Raw genomic sequence first — 17011 nt, forward strand, 5'->3', positions numbered from 1 at the left:
TATGGCCTTATTGTTAACATAAACGTACAAGACCACGTACTAATGGTGCCACATAAACCGTATTTATCTGGCCACGGAGCTATATAGTCTAGATATCGGCCAGCAATCTGGTCAGGGCTATCAAGTCCAAATTTTAGGGTCAGATTCGCGACTTGCATTCAGTTTCCAATTTGGCGTCCAGCCTAGTGGAAGCAGTCGACAGTTCTCCGTGAAGAAAGAATATCCCTAGAATGTTTGCCTGTGAGTTTGGTGTAGAAGATTCAAAAGGAATTGAAACTATATGGAGTAAATTGCAGGGGTGACGGTCAAATCGGTGGCCATCTTTTTGGGCCTGGCCTCCACGGCTTTTTGCGTTGCCACCATTGTGCTGGCCGTCCAGAATGCGGATCTGGAGAACGATCTGCAGGACGCCCGCGATAAGATCGATGCCCTGACGATGGACACCACTTCCACCTCCACGACGACCACAACCACGGCAGATCCCAACAAACCAACGGATGATGGAGGAACCTCCCCAGGAGGAGGAACCACCCCAGGAGGAGAAACCTCGCCAGGAGGAGGAACCTCGCCAGGAGGAGGTACAACTCCCAGTACCGGAACCACTTCCACCAGCGTCAAGCCCATCTACCCCACCCTGCCCACAGGACTGCCCGATCCTGAAAAGGTAAGTGTAGATGTAAGACTATGAAAATATGTAAATTTTTTTTTTAAATATTTGTTCAAGCAATATTTGAATTACAGTTTAAAGTGTTTTAGGGATTTGAAACTAAGTGCTGCATATTTAAGCTAATAGTTCAGTAAAATCGCCTACATCGTATAGGAAAATTTTCGCAACTGGTCAGTGGATGTCATAAAGTCGGCATGGCCACTAATTCCAAATTTATCAAGTTTCCACACAAGTATATTGGTCATTTCAAGTGCTTATCGTCAGGTTCTTTCATTTTCTTTTTATCAAAATACGAAATGTTAGCTTCGCCTGAAACTTGGCTAAGTCCATGGCACGATTAAGTTAGTTTAATTGCGGCCAACACAGAGTTCACAGTCAGCAAAATGGGCAACACAAAGGAGAAGCTGAAGGGTATTTATATGATTTGAGAGCAGTCTAAGATTTTGAAATACCTGTATGTATATTTGAATAGACTTGATCACCGCTGAACGTTTGGCCATATTCTTTGGCCTGCTGTCCACCTGTCTGATTGTCGCCTTTGTAATTGTGCTTGTCCACAGGGATAATTTGTGGATAGAGTTGGATGAAGCCAAGAGGAAATTGGATGTGCTGGAGGACTACATTCAAAGCCACTTGCTGGCCACTCTTTCTAATAGATAGATAGATAATAAAAATGAGGCTTTTTACATTACATACTGTATTTTGAATAATGGCTACAGAATAATAAAATAAATTGTGAACTTAATTTCGCAGTCCCTTAAGGTTGAATTGTTGCAACGAAGTCCACTTTGTTTACGACCTGACTACAACTATAGCCGTTTCTATCGCCACCTTATCACCGCATTGCTCACTTTATAGGGCCCCAGCCAATTATCGATGTGGTGGATGTGTTTAGTAATCTTTACAACTCCCGCAGATCGAATGGCGACTGCCCACGGAGCTGCGGCCCATCAAGTACAAGCTGTACATCCAGCCCAATCTGAAGACGGGCGCCTGCGAGGGAACCGTCTCCATCCAGTTCCAGCTGAACAACGCCACCAACCTGATCGTCCTGCACGCCAAGGACCTCAATGTGCACAGCATCAGCATCCTGAACATGATGGCGCGCATGCGCGTGGCCATCGAAAAGGTCACCACGGACGCCAGACGCGAGTTGATCTTGATCCAGCTGCGGGAGGTCCTCAGCATGAACAAGGCCTTCACCCTGTCCGCCAGCTTCGATTGCAGCCTTAGCAACCTGGCCGGAAGCTACCTTAGCCACTACTCAAATGCCGAAGGTGTCGAAAAGTAAGTAGCCATTTAAACTTTTAGTAAATTGATGATGTAAGCGAAAGTTATTATTAAGTTTATTAAGTTTCTCGGTATAATTATTTCAGCTTAATTTTTAAAAAGAACTACTCAGAAACAATGGTAATTCAAGGAAAATGTTCCTATTTTAGATAGTCAGTTTTATTCCCTCCATATACACTTGGAAAAATATTTTGTACTAAATCTTTTAAGTCAGTAAAGTTGCACATATAACATTAGGTAATTTTTAAATTTTATTGTACAGGTAGGGATTTTTATTTTCTGAGTGTACGTACAGAAGCTCGTAATATATTGATTTATTTATAACCTTTTAAACTAGCTTTAAAACTCTATATTATATATTAAGTTAAGGATCCACTTTTTTAATGTACTACATAGACATAGGGTTCCTGTTTCATATACAATACTTTAATCATTTACTTTCCTTTATAGTCAATGCTCAATTTGTAATTATTCAAATTAGTAAAAGTATTACACCCAGAGAAAAACCGAATAGTATAATTAACCTTTAAAATATTTGATTTTAACATTGTTGTTCGAAATACAAACTTAATTAAAATAAACTAAAACCTTGATAATGCATTTATTAACATATTAAATTGGTTTATCCAAAAGGACAATTTTTTTTAAATTAAAAACCAAATTTTTCCATACTTTAAAATAAAAACGAAAGTGTGTTACAGACTTTGAATTAAACACAACACCCCTGGAGCTATATCTGTACCGAAAATATTTAACTTAAAGCAAAAATTTTGGATTACCATGGTTTTTTCTCTGGGTGTATACAGAAAACATGATATATAAGCTGAAAAAGTTTTTAAACATATATATATAAATTGTTATAATTTCAAGTACTAAATTACAACCCTTTCATACATCAGTACATCATGTTATGTGTTGGGCTATGCACTATTGTGTTGCCCGTGACTGTGTGCTTATCATTAAGTCCCCAGCTCAATTAAGAGTACCCCCAATGTTGGAGTTTACGGTTTGTTTGGGGCCATTGGGCCGAAAGCCGGTCTCAGCTGATGAGAGAGCTTTTTGGGAAAGCTCGTGGATCGAAGATCGTGGCCGCTTTGGAGCCGCGCTTCAGTTGGAAGTTCAAAGCCGAGCGCGACGGTCGCAAAAGAGCGGCTCGCGTCTTGAAACACGATCTCAGATTTCAGCAGTACGTTTCTCGATTCCGATCCCCCCTTCTCCGTTATTCCCGGTTTCTCGTGTGCGCGCTTACGATTTGAATCAAGAATGATATCTGCCCGGCAATTGCCGTTATCAAATTAGACGAGAGAATCTTTCTCGGACCCGGCAAAGTGACAATTAATGCCAGTCGTCGACAAAACGTTACACGAAAAGCTGTGATTTCAACTGTAAATCAAGTAAAAGGCATAGTGCGAAATGCGAAATGCGACAGAAATAATAGATAATAAGTGGCCCAGATCAATCGGATACCGTTGAGTCCGCTCCAAAAGCTCCATTGTCGCTTAGTCCGTTATGCGATCGAGATTCGGGCTTTAGTTGGACGCATTGATGCGATTACTAATTTTAATATTTATTATTTGCTAAAATGCGACCGACCACCGGATTCTAAGCCAACTTTGACTTTCAGCAGGCAGTCCGGTAAACAACAAGCCATCGCAAGCTGGCCAAGAGAACTCCACCACGAGGCTGAATCAAACAGGTTGCAGCGCATCCGCCCCTTTCCCCACCGTTTGGCCCGCTGCAAACAGGCTTGGAGCCAAATGCATACATAGTTCACTTGCCGCGCAAGTTCTTGGCCTTAAATCGGCCACTGTCGCTGCACTGCAAAATCAATTGGGTTAACAATTTTCTAGACAACGGGGTGTGGCTTATGTAGGGCTGATTTCTGAGTGATCTTTTAAGATAATCCAAATTTACTTTCATGATCTGTGATCTTACTCGCATTCCGTGACAAATTTACATTGTACATTTTTCTCTTTCAAAAATTCTTTAATTGACAACTAAGATAACGACTCTCAAATTCCTTATCACATTAATTTTTATTGTTAAATTTAAAAAAAATCGTTTTTGGTTTTTTTTTTCTTAATTTTATATCAGGTATTCTTAGTTGATTTATTAGTTTAAATAATAAAATGAGTCATCTAGAAAAAAATGTTTGAACAATAAAATTAATTAATTGTCAAAATATATTTGGATAAACATTATTACATTTATTTTTCAAATTTACGTTCGAGTTTGAGATAGGTTTTCAACCATCTTCCGCTTTAGTATAAAAACTTGTTTATGAAAAATGTGTAAATCACATTGTAGTACTCTTTTTTTGTTGCTGTGTATAACTGGCTGCTGGCCAAGAAATGCGTCGTGTTTACATCTCCAATGCGGCGGATACTCAATGGCCGCTGAGAAAATACTTTCTTCCAAAAGTCGAAACGAAATGGGTCGACATCATTGACTGCCAAACAACTTGTTGTCGTAGTATAGTATTTTTCTCCACACCGTTTCTCACTGTGTTTTCTCGTTTTGTTTTGTTCTTGAAAGTTCAGCCGAAGCCCGGTGGTCAAACCTTTTTTTCATTTTCATTGACACTGATTTCTTTTTTGTTCTTCTTGGGCGAAATAGAAATTCCGCTCAAGTGTGGGAAAATACCTTCGAAAGTGCAAGGTTTTTAATTGGATTTGTATGCTTATTATGTAAATTAATTGCTGTTGGCGGAATTGATAAGGCATTTGACACCTTTTGTATGGTGTTAATTAAACAATTATACGCTTTGAAGTTCAATGCCCTTTAAAATTAAATGTTTTAATTAGCTGGGTCTTTGATTTTCTTTGTGTAGCTTATTGATGGTCTATTTTTAATCGACTTGTTAATTGACAAGTTATTTATTGAAGTGAATTGCTTACAATTCTAATATTCCTAATATGGATCAAGTTGCAGTAAATTATGGTCTATGATTTTCTTTCGTTAATATTTAATGTTTGCATTGGTATATAACATGCTGCATTCATAACTATATTTCTAAACTGGGCTTCACATTTGAAATTAATTGATTCATTTAATTAAATTTCAAACCTTAGGGCATAACTATATTCAAATAAAGCTTTCAAGGCTGATGTTTCCTATGCCGATTTGATAGTCTATTTTTGTTTATAGTGATGCAACTCTTTGATTGATAATAAATGTATTTCGCATTCCGTTAACCCCAAACATGCAAATTGAGGCAATCATTTCTTTGTCCACCGATTTGCGCCTTTTCATTGTTTTTATTTTAATTTTTCCTTTGTGAATATCGTAAATTTCAGGCACGTATAGACGACCTTTGTCAAGTGTCATCCCATCGCGGGTGTTACAGGCTGTATTTTTTACTACTCTGGGTTTTATTTTGTGTTTTGGGTGTTTCTGGGGCGCACTTGTCACGTAAAGCGATTTGCATTTTTGCGGCTTTTTCTCCAGCGACTTTGTGTATTGTGAAAGTTATGACCTTAAAAAGCCCGAAGAACGTGTTTCAAATCAAAGCTTTCAATTTCAAATTTCAAAAATTATATGCAATTGAACTCAGAAGTAAACAAAACGATGCAGTGCAAAAAAAAATGATTTACTTTTGTTATAGAATATTTGTTTACTTTATTTCTTTTTAGCAAATTCTCTGAATTACAAAATAATCTAAAGGATTGAACAAATTAAAGTCATGACCCCAGTTATCACGGTGTTTACGTTGTGAACTTAATTAATTTAAATTAACAGTACTTTATCCAAATGGATCATTATTTATATTCATTTTTATTAAACTATGTATGTTAAATCAGACAAAACGTCAGACATTGTAAGCGTTGTGCCCATTAAAAGTTTTACTGGTCATCAAACATCTATTAAAATTTTGTCTGTGTGCATTCGACTCGATCATAAAAGAAGTGAAATTTATGCCACTCATTAGCGAAGCATGAGAACTGTTATGTTATGGCTTGTGCCCCCGCGATCATCGCTTCATCGGGCTCAGAATGCGAAGACATCCACGTTTGAGCAATGGGGCGTGTCCGATTGCCTCTTGGAAGTCGGCGATATATATATATAATGAATATACGTACTTTAGAGTCGACCTGCCAGCAGCTGGCATTGTCTGCAGATCTTCTGACTCTTTTTTTTCAGCCGCCCATAAGGTAGTAGTCATGCAATTTGGTTGCCGGCGATGTGCGGTGGCTTTGTGCGATGTGCGCTCCCTAATTGAGTCAGCATTACATCATCCGCGGAAGATTCGAGGGGGTGGGCTTTGGGTATCAGAGACAATTGCCTGGCGGCTGGAGAAAAATTAGCATATTCTGCAGTCTCGAATTCCCCATTTCGCACAATTTAAAGTGAATAGTATATGCGAGGTTCCGTGTGATATTGCAGCTGCATCGCATATTGTTCTCTTTTAATATATGACTTGGTACGATGCCTTAATACTCCTATATCCTGACATAATTGTCAGGGCACAAGCCGTGTACCTTGGCTCTGTGGCCAATTCAATTCATTTCCATTGCTAATAATGGCATCTGCAATTTTTTCCCATCGCTCAAGCTCCGGAGATTTGTGCAACAAAGTCGTAAGTCTGCCCGGTAAATTGTCAGGCAAAAAGCCAACAACCTTTTGTGATCCATCAATCAATAGCACACGGAAAGAAAATTCTTATCATTCATCATGATGTTAATATTAAATTGATTAAAAAGAAATATTTGAAATATGCTGATTTATACTCCTTATCGTAACAACTGGCCAATAATAGAATGAGTTATAAAATCATTTTTATACATAAGAAACATCAAATGCCATATCGGTGGTTTGTTAATTTAAAAAAAAAACTGTATGTCTTAACATATATTTCAAATTATATTTATATTATATATCATAACAGGTTAAATCTTTCCATCTTATTGTATTGACTTATGAATTTATTGTCATTGAGTTGATCAACCTTTCAAAATCAATATTTGATATCGCAATTTGCTGTGAAAAGACGCCTCTGTAGAAAGTGGCCTGTGGTGGCCGTATCATTGCAACAAGCCCGGGGATTCGAATTGCAACTTTGCAACTCTTGCGGTTGGGTAGCCCAGTTCCAACACCAACCAGCAACTAAACTAAAAAACGGCTTCGAGTATTTGTAGTAACAATTTCACGAAATGACCAACTTCATTACGTGACCGTTGGCGGGGGCTTGGGTGATTGGGGGACGAAAATTACAGGCATCTGATTGATCTGCAGCGAGACAAAATTGAGGCAATCTCCACCTGGAGATGGAGTGAAATGTGAAATGTGACGGAAGCTGAGTTGCCCCGCCACCTCCTCGCCATAAAAAGGACGGCAATAAAACCCGGGTTTGTTTATAAGCAGCTCGGAGATTATAAAAACTGATGATGGCAGCGCCGGCGACGCATGTAATTCAGTACGCGGCTTTTTATGATGCTCTCGAGTTACCTCGTCGATGACACAATAGATTGGATGAAGTTGTGGCCTTTTGGGGCAGCCTCAGTTCGTGATAAAACTACAGTTAAAGCGGAGCTTACCGATCGCGGCAGTGACATTTCACAAAAAAAAAAAAAAAAACCTTTAATAATATTTCCAAGTGATTTACTGTTGTAGAACGACGAGTCATACAGAACCCAAAAAACCAGTGTAAATAGTTATAGCGAAAAAGTTAAAAAATACACAATAAGGTGAAACGAAAATAAAAGTCAGCATGTATGCAGCAAAAAACGTCCGCCCGCGCAGCAGTCTCTCCGCAGACGATAACCACCGGATCAAGGACACCAACAGGCCGCACAAGGCCCCCAGCAACACGATCCTGACCCTGGCGGCCTTCTGCGTCTTCCTGCTCGTCCTCTGCGGCTTCCTGCTGGGCGCCCTCGTCTACGTGGGCAAGAACATAGCCGAGGAGCACCAGCGGCAGCAGCAGCTGCCCTCGAACGCTTCCCAGTGGGCCCTCAACTCCACCATCCGCACCGTGTACGTGGATCGGGACCAGTTGCTCTCCACGAAGCCCATTCTGAGCGTACTTTCAGGTACGATGTTCCTCTTTGGTCGGGAAAATGATTAAAATATATATCAAAAGATCGAATATTTGAATTTATCTGATAATTGCAAGCTCAAAGGTCAAGCTCAAAGCGGCAGAAAGAACAGACAGTGAGGCGATAAAAAGCAAGGAGAAAGCTTTATTTAAAAAATTATGATGATTTAATGAGTTAGAAAACGAATAATAATATTTAAAATGGACTAAAAAGGAAATAATAAAGTTACAGCTTGTTTCACAAAACTTAAATACAGTCAATTGCCAAAATCAATTTATAAAGTCTCTTTGTCATATACTTTTGAAAACTTATACCTTATAGATTTGATTTTAAAGCATATAAATATAAGGTATTATTAAATTAGTTGCCGTCACGCTTTTAAGGGAAATGTTGAAGTAATAAATAAATAAATATTTTTAAAATTCTGGATAATATTATAATAGTAAAAGTTTTATTGTATGTACAAGCCCAAATTTAAATATGTAATATTTTTTTTATTTATATGAATTTAAAACAATATTTTTATGTACAAAATAAAAATGTGTTACATATTCAATATTATAGAAATCAAACATATATTTTCATTAAGTGTCAGACTTTAGATAAATGCAAGAAAAATTCATGAGTTACATAAAATCATGTTTGAATTTGGCGCGCATTCTCTGCGGTAAATAATACCAAATGCATTTATCCAAGTTATAAACCTTTTTTTGTGGTATTTTAAAGTGTGTTTTCTACATTACACAGCATATTTTGGAAATACAGCCACACTGTTCTTAGCTTTTATGAGACTGATATATTCTAGTAGATTAAACGAGACTAATAACTGATAATTAAATCGCATATTAAACGCAGATAATCGCGTTCACACCACACAAGTGCCTGCCAGCAGAAAATCGAGTATTATGGCCACCCTGGCGCCCGCCATCAAAGCCGCGAGCAAGGTGCTCGAGAAACTGGGATTCCGGCTGCCCAAGCAGATAAAGCCCAGCAAGTACCGCCTCCACCTGCGCCCCGATCTCGACCGGAAGAACTACTCCGGCAACATCAGCATCAGCCTGCAGGTCCTGGAGCCCATCGCCTTCATTCCGGTGCACGTGAAGCAGCTGAACGTGAGCACCGTGGCGGTGCAGCACCTGGACGACTCGGGGTCGCCGCTCAACGAGATCACCCCCTCGCTGACCTTCGCCCACCCGGATTTCGAGTACTGGGTGACCGAGTTCGAGCAGCCCCTCGCGGTGGGCAACTACTCGCTGCGCCTCAGCTTCAACGGATCCCTGACGGACCGTATTACGGGCATGTACCAGAGCTCCTACTTGGACAAGCTGAAGAACCGCTCCAGGTAGCCAGGCTACTAACTACTAACTGCTTTACCCAATGCCCCCAGCATGCACCCCACTAACCTAGCTTTAAGGATCTGACTTTAGTCATCTAATTAACTAATTAAAGGTATTTTAAATAGGTAAAACTAAGATACCTAGCCAATCCAAACTTTAGGGCTACAACCCGAAATCTACTTTTCCGGGTTTTTAAAGTTTTACTTTATGACTTTACTTTAACTGCAAAGGTATTATTTTAGATTTACCAGCGTTTTTAAAGGTTTCATACTATATTTTATTTTGTTAGGCTTTTAAAAGGCCAATAGTTCTAAACTAAGTTTATCAAGTTAATTATTAAATATTTTAAGTTTACGTTACTTAAATAAAATCTTAATATTTTTTATGATTTAATAGAGATGTTAAAACTATCTTTGAATAGTATCTCGAAACAATATTCCTTCTAATGTTACTACTATATCGTTACGGTCAAAATAATAACACTGAGACAACTTAAAAAGCTTAAACAAAATACTTTTTAAGCGCAACAAAAATTCTGATAAAGCAACCCAGCAATAAAACAAAAATTTTAATTTAAGTTCAGTTTATCCAGGACATAAAAAGATTTGAATTATTTTCCAAAACTCTACCTTTTAGGTATAATGAATATCTTTAAAAGTTTATAGTATTTTGAGATATTTACTATAAAATTTCATTGATCTGTATTTTACATAAGATTACAAATATTTTATTATTTAAAGTTACTTTAGACGTTTTTTAAATATACAATTAACGGTAAATGGAGTTACGGATAATTTCTGATATTATTTTGACCGCAGCTGTTTATGTAACCTAATCGTTATTGTTGCTTGTTTTATACCACATTAATAGACACCACTAACATTACCCATTGATTCCCTTCCAGATCGATAGTAAGCACCAAGTTCGAGCCCACCTACGCCCGTTTGGCCTTCCCCTGCTTCGATGAGCCCGCTCTGAAGGCCCAGTTCACCATCACGGTGGCTCGTCCCAGTGGCGATGAGTACCACGTGCTGTCCAACATGCCGGTGGCCAGTGAGTACGTCGATGGCAATCTCACCGAGGTGACCTTCGCTGAGACTCTGCCCATGAGCACATACCTGGCCGCCTTTGTGGTGTCTGACTTTGCGTACAAGACCACCACCGTGGCGGGTACCAGCATTGAGTTGAGGGTATATGCTCCGCCTGCGCAGGTCGAGAAAACGCAGTACGCCCTGGAGACTGGAGCCGGAGTGACTGCCTACTACATCAACTACTTCAACATCTCGTACCCGCTGCCCAAACTGGACATGGTGGCCATACCCGATTTCGTGTCCGGTGCGATGGAGAACTGGGGATTGGTCACCTTCCGGGAGACGGCGCTCCTGTACGACGAGTCAACCAGTTCCAGCGTCAATAAGCAGCGCGTGGCCATCGTGGTGGCGCACGAGCTGGCCCACCAGTGGTTCGGCAACCTGGTGACCATGAACTGGTGGAGCGACCTGTGGCTGAACGAGGGATTCGCCTCCTTTGTGGAGTACAAGGGTGTGAAGCACATGCACCCGGAATGGGACATGGACAACCAGTTTGTGATTGAGGAACTGCATCCGGTGCTGACCATCGATGCCACCCTGGCCTCCCACCCGATTGTCAAGTCCATTGAGAGTCCTGCCGAGATCACCGAGTACTTCGATACCATCACCTACTCCAAGGGAGCCGCCTTGGTTCGCATGCTGGAGAACCTGGTGGGCGAGCCCAAGCTGAAGAACGCCACCACTCGCTATTTGGTGCGTCACATCTACAGCACTGCCACCACCGAGGATTACCTCACAGCCGTCGAGGAGGAGGAGGGACTCGACTTTGATGTGAAGTAAGTATTGCTTACTGCTGGTAAAGATGCCTTCATCAAGCTTTCATTTTCTCATGTAACCTGCAGACAGATCATGCAAACCTGGACGGAGCAGATGGGTCTTCCTGTGGTGGAGGTAGTGAAAAGTGGAAACACCTACAAGCTCACCCAAAAGCGCTTCCTGGCCAATGAGGATGACTACGCAGCGGAGGCAGAACCATCGTCATTCAAGTAAGTCTTTTATGTATACTTGATAATAATAGTATGCAAATACGCTTATATCCTACCTTATAGAATGGCATACTTATAAGATTCCTCTTTCAACAGCTACCGTTGGTCGATTCCGATCACCTACACGAGCAGCATCAGCAGCGAGGTCCAGTCCACGATCTTCAACCACAACGACAACGAGGCCAGCATCACGCTCTCGGGCGATGCCAGCTGGATCAAGTTCAACAAGGACCAGGTGGGCTACTACCGGGTCAACTATGCAGCCGAGCAGTGGGCAGCGCTGACCACTGCCCTCAAGGCGTCCCGGGAAACCTTCAGCACCGCCGATCGTGCTCATCTGCTGAACGATGCCAACACTTTGGCCGCTGCCGGACAGCTGAACTACGCCGTGGCTCTCGATCTGAGCACTTACCTGGAGAGCGAGAAGGACTACGTGCCCTGGAGCGTCGGCACCTCCTCCCTGGCCACTCTGAGGAACCGGGTCTACTACACGGATCTGTACAGCAACTTTACCACCTACGCCCGCAAACTGCTTACGCCAATTGTGGAGAGCGTCACCTTTACCGTCGGCACTGATCATTTGCAAAAGTAAGAAAGTTCTATACACTTTATTTATTATATTATTTTTGGTTAAAAAAGAAAATTAAGTTCAATCCAAATCCAATAATAATGCTCTACTTTTACTAAGTTTTGTGAAACACTTGTTTCCTCTAAAGATTTTAAAATTGAAATCCTAAAAAAAGTTATTCCAATTTGCATCTAATAAGAATGTTCTACTTGAACTTTTTTAATTCCCAGAAAACCTAAATTTTAGGGCTAAGCCATTTAACTTCAACTTACCTTTAATACATATTTAAACTTCCAATCGCTTACAGTCGCCTCCGCATCAAGGTGCTGAGTTCCGCCTGCAGTTTGGGACATGAGAGCTCCCTGAAGCAGGCTGTCACGCTGTTCAACCAGTGGCTGGCCAGTCCGGAGACCCGACCCAGTCCGGATATCCGGGACGTGGTCTACTACTACGGCCTGCAGCAGGTGAACACCGAGGCTGCGTGGGATCAGGTGTGGAAGCTGTACCTGGACGAGGCCGATGCCCAGGAGAAGCTGAAGCTGATGAACAGCCTGGCCGCCGTGCAGGTGCCGTGGCTGCTGCAGCGGTACATCAACTGGGCCTGGGACGAGAGCAATGTGCGCCGCCAGGACTACTTCACGCTGCTGGGCTACATCTCCACCAACCCGGTGGGCCAGAGCCTGGTGTGGGTCTACGTGCGCGAGAACTGGGAGCAGCTGGTGGAGCGTTTCGGCATCAACGAGCGCACCCTGGGCCGACTGATCCCCACGATCACGGCCCGCTTCTCGACGCAGACGAAGCTGGAGGAGATGCAGCAGTTCTTCGCCAAGTATCCCGAGGCGGGAGCCGGAACTGCGGCCCGCCAACAGGCGCTGGAAACGGTGAAGGCCAACATCAAGTGGCTATCGGTGAACAAGGCCCAGGTGGGCGAGTGGTTGGCCAACTACGTCCAACAGGCCGCCGTCACCAATCGCATTCAATGAGCCGCCCACTCGGCCATTTGCACCCTGTAAAATACCAATAATGTAAAAACTACCAATGGAATTGAACATAGTCTTAGCTAACTAGTGCAGCAATTGCATTTCAAATGTGAACGAAGAATTGTGAATGCTTATGATATTTTTGAAGAAAATACAAGACAACAAATTTACCCTACCTCCATTTTCATAAAAATGGGATATTTTTTAAGCTTTTGCTTAGACTTTAAGCAGCTAGGGTTGAACAATCCCACGATGTAATGCAACAAAAATTAATTTTATTTAGTTAAGGTACATGTGTTAAGTATCGTATCAAGTATCAACCGGTAGCTGCTGCAGCTGTGGTGACCCATGGGCACAATGGTGACCGCAGCATGCAAGCGATGAGAAGGAAGGTGGCCTCAGTTGCTGGAGCGCTGAACAACATCAGCGTAGCAACCACAAAGATGGCCATCAGGAAAGTGGAGAACTGCATGGTGATTGGTTTCGAGCTGTAACTAGCTCTAGATTGAAACGGGCTGCTATTTATACGTGCTTCTAAAGTATTTCTTAGCACTGGCCGAGCAAGTTTGTTTAGATGTTTCTGCAATTGCTTACAAATATTTGAATTAAATGAATGCATTTAAATAATGATATCAAACTGTCAACACTTATATGCAATTATCAGTCAATTTTCTTAGTTTTTACTGCTAAAAAGTATTTCTTAAGAGAAAACTGCCGAAGAATATTTTTATACCCTTGCAGAGGGTATTATAATTTCAGTCAGAAGTTTGCAACGCAGTGAAGGAGACATCTGTGACCCTATAAAGTATATATATTCTTGATCAGCATCACTAGGCGAGTCGATCTAGCCATGTCCGTCTTTCCGTCTGTCCGTCCGTTTCTACGCAAACTAGTCTCTCAGTTTTAAAGCTAACTGCATGAAACTTTCCCAAAAGTTGTCTTTCTATTGCAGGTAGTATATAAGTCGGCACGAGCCGGATCGGACGACTGTAGCATATAGCTCCCATAGGAACAACCGAAAAAATAAATAAAAAAAATTATAACTTTGCTGTTTTTTTAATTTTATTTTTAGTTCTTCGACATATAGTAATGGTTAAATATTTCAGAATTACTGTTTGAATTTCATCAAAATCGGACGACTATAGCATATAGCTCCCATAGGAACAATTATAAAAATAAATGAAAAAAATTATAACTTTTCTGTTTTTTAATTTTTTTTTTAGTTCTTCCAGATATAGTAATGGATAAATATTTCAGAATTAAATTTCATCAAAATCGGACGACTATATCATATAGCTCCCATAGGAACAATCGAAAAAATAAATAAAAAGAAATTATAACTTTGCTGTTTTTTAATTTTTTTTTTAGTTCTTCGACATATAGTAATGGTTAAATATTTCAGAATTACGGTTTTAATTTCATCAAAATCGGACGACTTTAACGTAAAGCTCCCATGGAAACATTAAAAATATTAAAACAATTTTTATACCCTTGCAGAGGGTATTATAATTTCAGTCAGAAGTTTGCAACGCAGTGAAGGAGACGTTTCCGACCCTATAAAGTATATATATTCTTGATCAGCATCACTAGTAGAGTCGATCTAGCCATGTCCGTCCGTCTATCCGTCTGTCCGTCCGTTTATATGCAAACTAGTCTTTCAGTTTTTAAGCTATCTGCATGAAACTTTCCCAAAAGTTGTCTTTCTATTGCAGGAAGTATATAAGTCGGAACGAGCCGGATCGGACGACTATAGCATATAGCTCCAATAGGAACAATCGGAAAAACAAATCAAAAAAATTATAACTTTGCTGTTTTCAAATTTTTTTTTTAGTTCTTCGAGATATAGTAATGGTTAAATATTTCAGAATTACTGTTTAAATTTCATCAAAATCGGACGACTATAGCATATAGCTCCCATAGGAACAATCATAAAAATAAATGAAAAAAAATTATAACTTTTCTGTTTTTTAATTTTTTTTTAGTTCTTCGAGATTTAGTAATGGTTAAATATTTCAGAATTACTGTTTAAATTTCATCAAAATCGGACGACTATAGCATATAGCTCCCAGAGGAGCAATCATAAAAATAAATGAAAAAAATTATAACTTTTCTGTTTTTTAATTTTTTTTTTAGTTCTTCGACATATAGTAATGGATAAATATTTCAGAATTACGGTTAAAATTTCATCAAAATAGGACGACTATATCATATAGCTCCCATAGAAATAATAAAATTATATAAAATAACTACCTAATAATTGAGCTGCAAATCATCATTGCTTCAATGTTTTTAGACATATACGCAAGTAAATCATAATTTTAATGTTTTCAAAAATATTTAATTCTTGCAATAGCTGCAAGGGTATATAAACTTCGGCTTGCCGAAGTTTGCTTCCTTTCTTGTTTTTTCTCATTCTGTCGGGTCTGCGGGGTCTGCAGGGTCTGCAGGGTCTGCGGGGTCTGCAGGGTCTGCGGGGTCTGCGGGGTCTGCGGGGTCTGCGGGGTCTGCGGGGTCTGCGGGGTCTGCAGGGGCTGCCGGGGCTGCGGGGGCTGCAGGGGCTGCAGGGGCTGCGGTGATCCATGGGCACAATGGAGACCGCAGCATGCAAGCGATGAGAATAAGGGTGCCCTCAGTTGCTGGAGCGCTGAACAACAACAGTGTAGTAACCACAAAGATGGCCATCAGGAAAGTGGAGAACTGCATGGTGACTTGTTTCGGACTATACCTACCTTTAGATTGAAACGGGCTGCTATTTATACGTGCTTCCAAATTACCTTACAACAAAATAGCCCCGTCTTAGCGCTGGCCGATCAAGTTTGCTTAAATAATTCTTTAATTGTTCACAAATATTAACTTAAATGTACACTGATAAAAAAATGGAATAGTAAGAACGAACATCTAGATATTGAATTGTTATATTTTAAATATAATTTTAATCTAAAATCATTAATGCAATGCATATTGAATTGACTGATTTTAAATGTGTAATAGTTTAATATGGTTCAAATTTAAAACAAATATTCAGATAATAAAATAAATTCAAACAAGAAAGGAAGCAAGCTTCGGCAAGCCGAAGTTCATATACCCTTGCAGCTATTGCAAGAATTAAATATTTTTGAAAACATTAAAATTATATATATATGTTTAAAAACATTGAAGCTATGATGATTTGCAGATCAATTATTAGATAGTTATTTTATATAATTTTATTATTTCTATATGCATTGTATTAATGATTTTAGATTAAAATTATATTTAAATACAACAATTCAATATCTAGATGTTCGTTCATACTGTCCAGTGTACACTTAAGTTAATATTTGTGAACAATTAAAGATTCATTTAAGAAAACTAGATCGGCCAGCGCGAAGAAAGGTTATTTTGTTTTATGGTACTTTGGAAGCACATATAAATAGCAGCCCGTTTCAATCTAAAGGTAGGTATAGTCCGAAACAAGTCACCATGCAGTTCTCCACTTTCCTGATGGCCATCTTTGTGGTTACTACGCTGTTGTTGTTCAGCGCTCCAGCAACTGAGGGCACCCTTATTCTCATCGCTTGCATGCTGCGGTCACCATTGTGCCCATGGGTCACCACAGCTGCAGCCGCTAAAAAAGAATGATTGGATCTACTGCCGATTTAGCTCACCCTTGATACGATACTTAACACATGGACCTCAACTTAATAAAAGTATTTTTTCTTGCATTACATTACTGCATTTATATTTTGCTGTTATAAGTCAAACCAAAAACTTTAAAAAGTTTATGGTGGTGCCAGCTATCTAAGTTTTAAGAAGGATATTTATTGCATCTCCCCCAGCCTTATTTGCATATCGTGGTTTTTATTCTTTGAGCAGTGGGAAGGAAAATATAGCATGATTATAAGAATAGCTATTTGGTTGATTTCCGAGCTAAAGCTAACATTCACTAAGCCTTTTAACGACTAATCTGTTGTTACTATATGAGAATGGTTTTTGTCAATTCCTTGATAATAATACTAAAATAATATTTTTTTGTATTCTTGTAATAATTGTATTTTATTAAAAAAAATAACAACAA

The 17011-nt window shown here is 39.9% G+C and overlaps 4 protein-coding genes across 13 annotated transcripts; 2 read left to right on the forward strand and 2 right to left on the reverse strand.

The window, feature by feature from the left end:
• The first annotated feature begins 100 nt into the window (after positions 1 to 100).
• On the forward strand, positions 101 to 13129 carry LOC128254984 (glutamyl aminopeptidase). Of its 10 annotated transcripts, XM_052984462.1 has the most exons (8): positions 101 to 240; positions 297 to 664; positions 1584 to 1844; positions 9222 to 9334; positions 10234 to 11196; positions 11263 to 11406; positions 11503 to 11994; positions 12282 to 13129. In XM_052984462.1, exons 1-8 carry the CDS (start codon positions 231 to 233, stop codon positions 12955 to 12957), a joined length of 3027 nt encoding a protein of 1008 aa, XP_052840422.1. In that variant the 5' UTR covers positions 101 to 230; the 3' UTR covers positions 12958 to 13129. The 10 variants fall into 10 exon arrangements, with proteins under 10 accessions (XP_052840422.1, XP_052840397.1, XP_052840388.1 ...); XM_052984437.1 differs by lacking the exon at positions 9222 to 9334 and having other exon boundaries at positions 1584 to 1954; XM_052984428.1 differs by lacking the exons at positions 101 to 240; positions 297 to 664; positions 1584 to 1844 and adding exons at positions 3071 to 3143; positions 7568 to 7986 and having other exon boundaries at positions 8848 to 9334.
• Positions 987 to 1358, forward strand: LOC128255312 (uncharacterized). The gene is made up of 2 exons (XM_052984840.1): positions 987 to 1078; positions 1140 to 1358. The coding sequence occupies exons 1-2, from the start codon at positions 1051 to 1053 to the stop codon at positions 1325 to 1327; spliced, it is 216 nt and encodes a 71-aa protein (XP_052840800.1). The 5' UTR covers positions 987 to 1050; the 3' UTR covers positions 1328 to 1358.
• Positions 13130 to 13209: 80 nt separating the features above from the next.
• Positions 13210 to 13463, reverse strand: LOC128255291 (uncharacterized). The gene has a single exon (XM_052984817.1). The coding sequence runs from the start codon at positions 13424 to 13426 to the stop codon at positions 13271 to 13273; it is 156 nt and encodes a 51-aa protein (XP_052840777.1). The 5' UTR covers positions 13427 to 13463; the 3' UTR covers positions 13210 to 13270.
• A 1789-nt stretch (positions 13464 to 15252) lies between these two features.
• LOC128255301 (uncharacterized) lies at positions 15253 to 15675 on the reverse strand. Its single transcript, XM_052984829.1, has one exon. The coding sequence runs from the start codon at positions 15655 to 15657 to the stop codon at positions 15364 to 15366; it is 294 nt and encodes a 97-aa protein (XP_052840789.1). The 5' UTR covers positions 15658 to 15675; the 3' UTR covers positions 15253 to 15363.
• Positions 15676 to 17011: the final 1336 nt, after the last annotated feature.

The sequence above is a fragment of the Drosophila gunungcola genome, chromosome 3R, assembly GCF_025200985.1.
Source record: "Drosophila gunungcola strain Sukarami chromosome 3R, Dgunungcola_SK_2, whole genome shotgun sequence".
Taxonomy (NCBI): Eukaryota; Metazoa; Arthropoda; class Insecta; order Diptera; family Drosophilidae; genus Drosophila; species Drosophila gunungcola.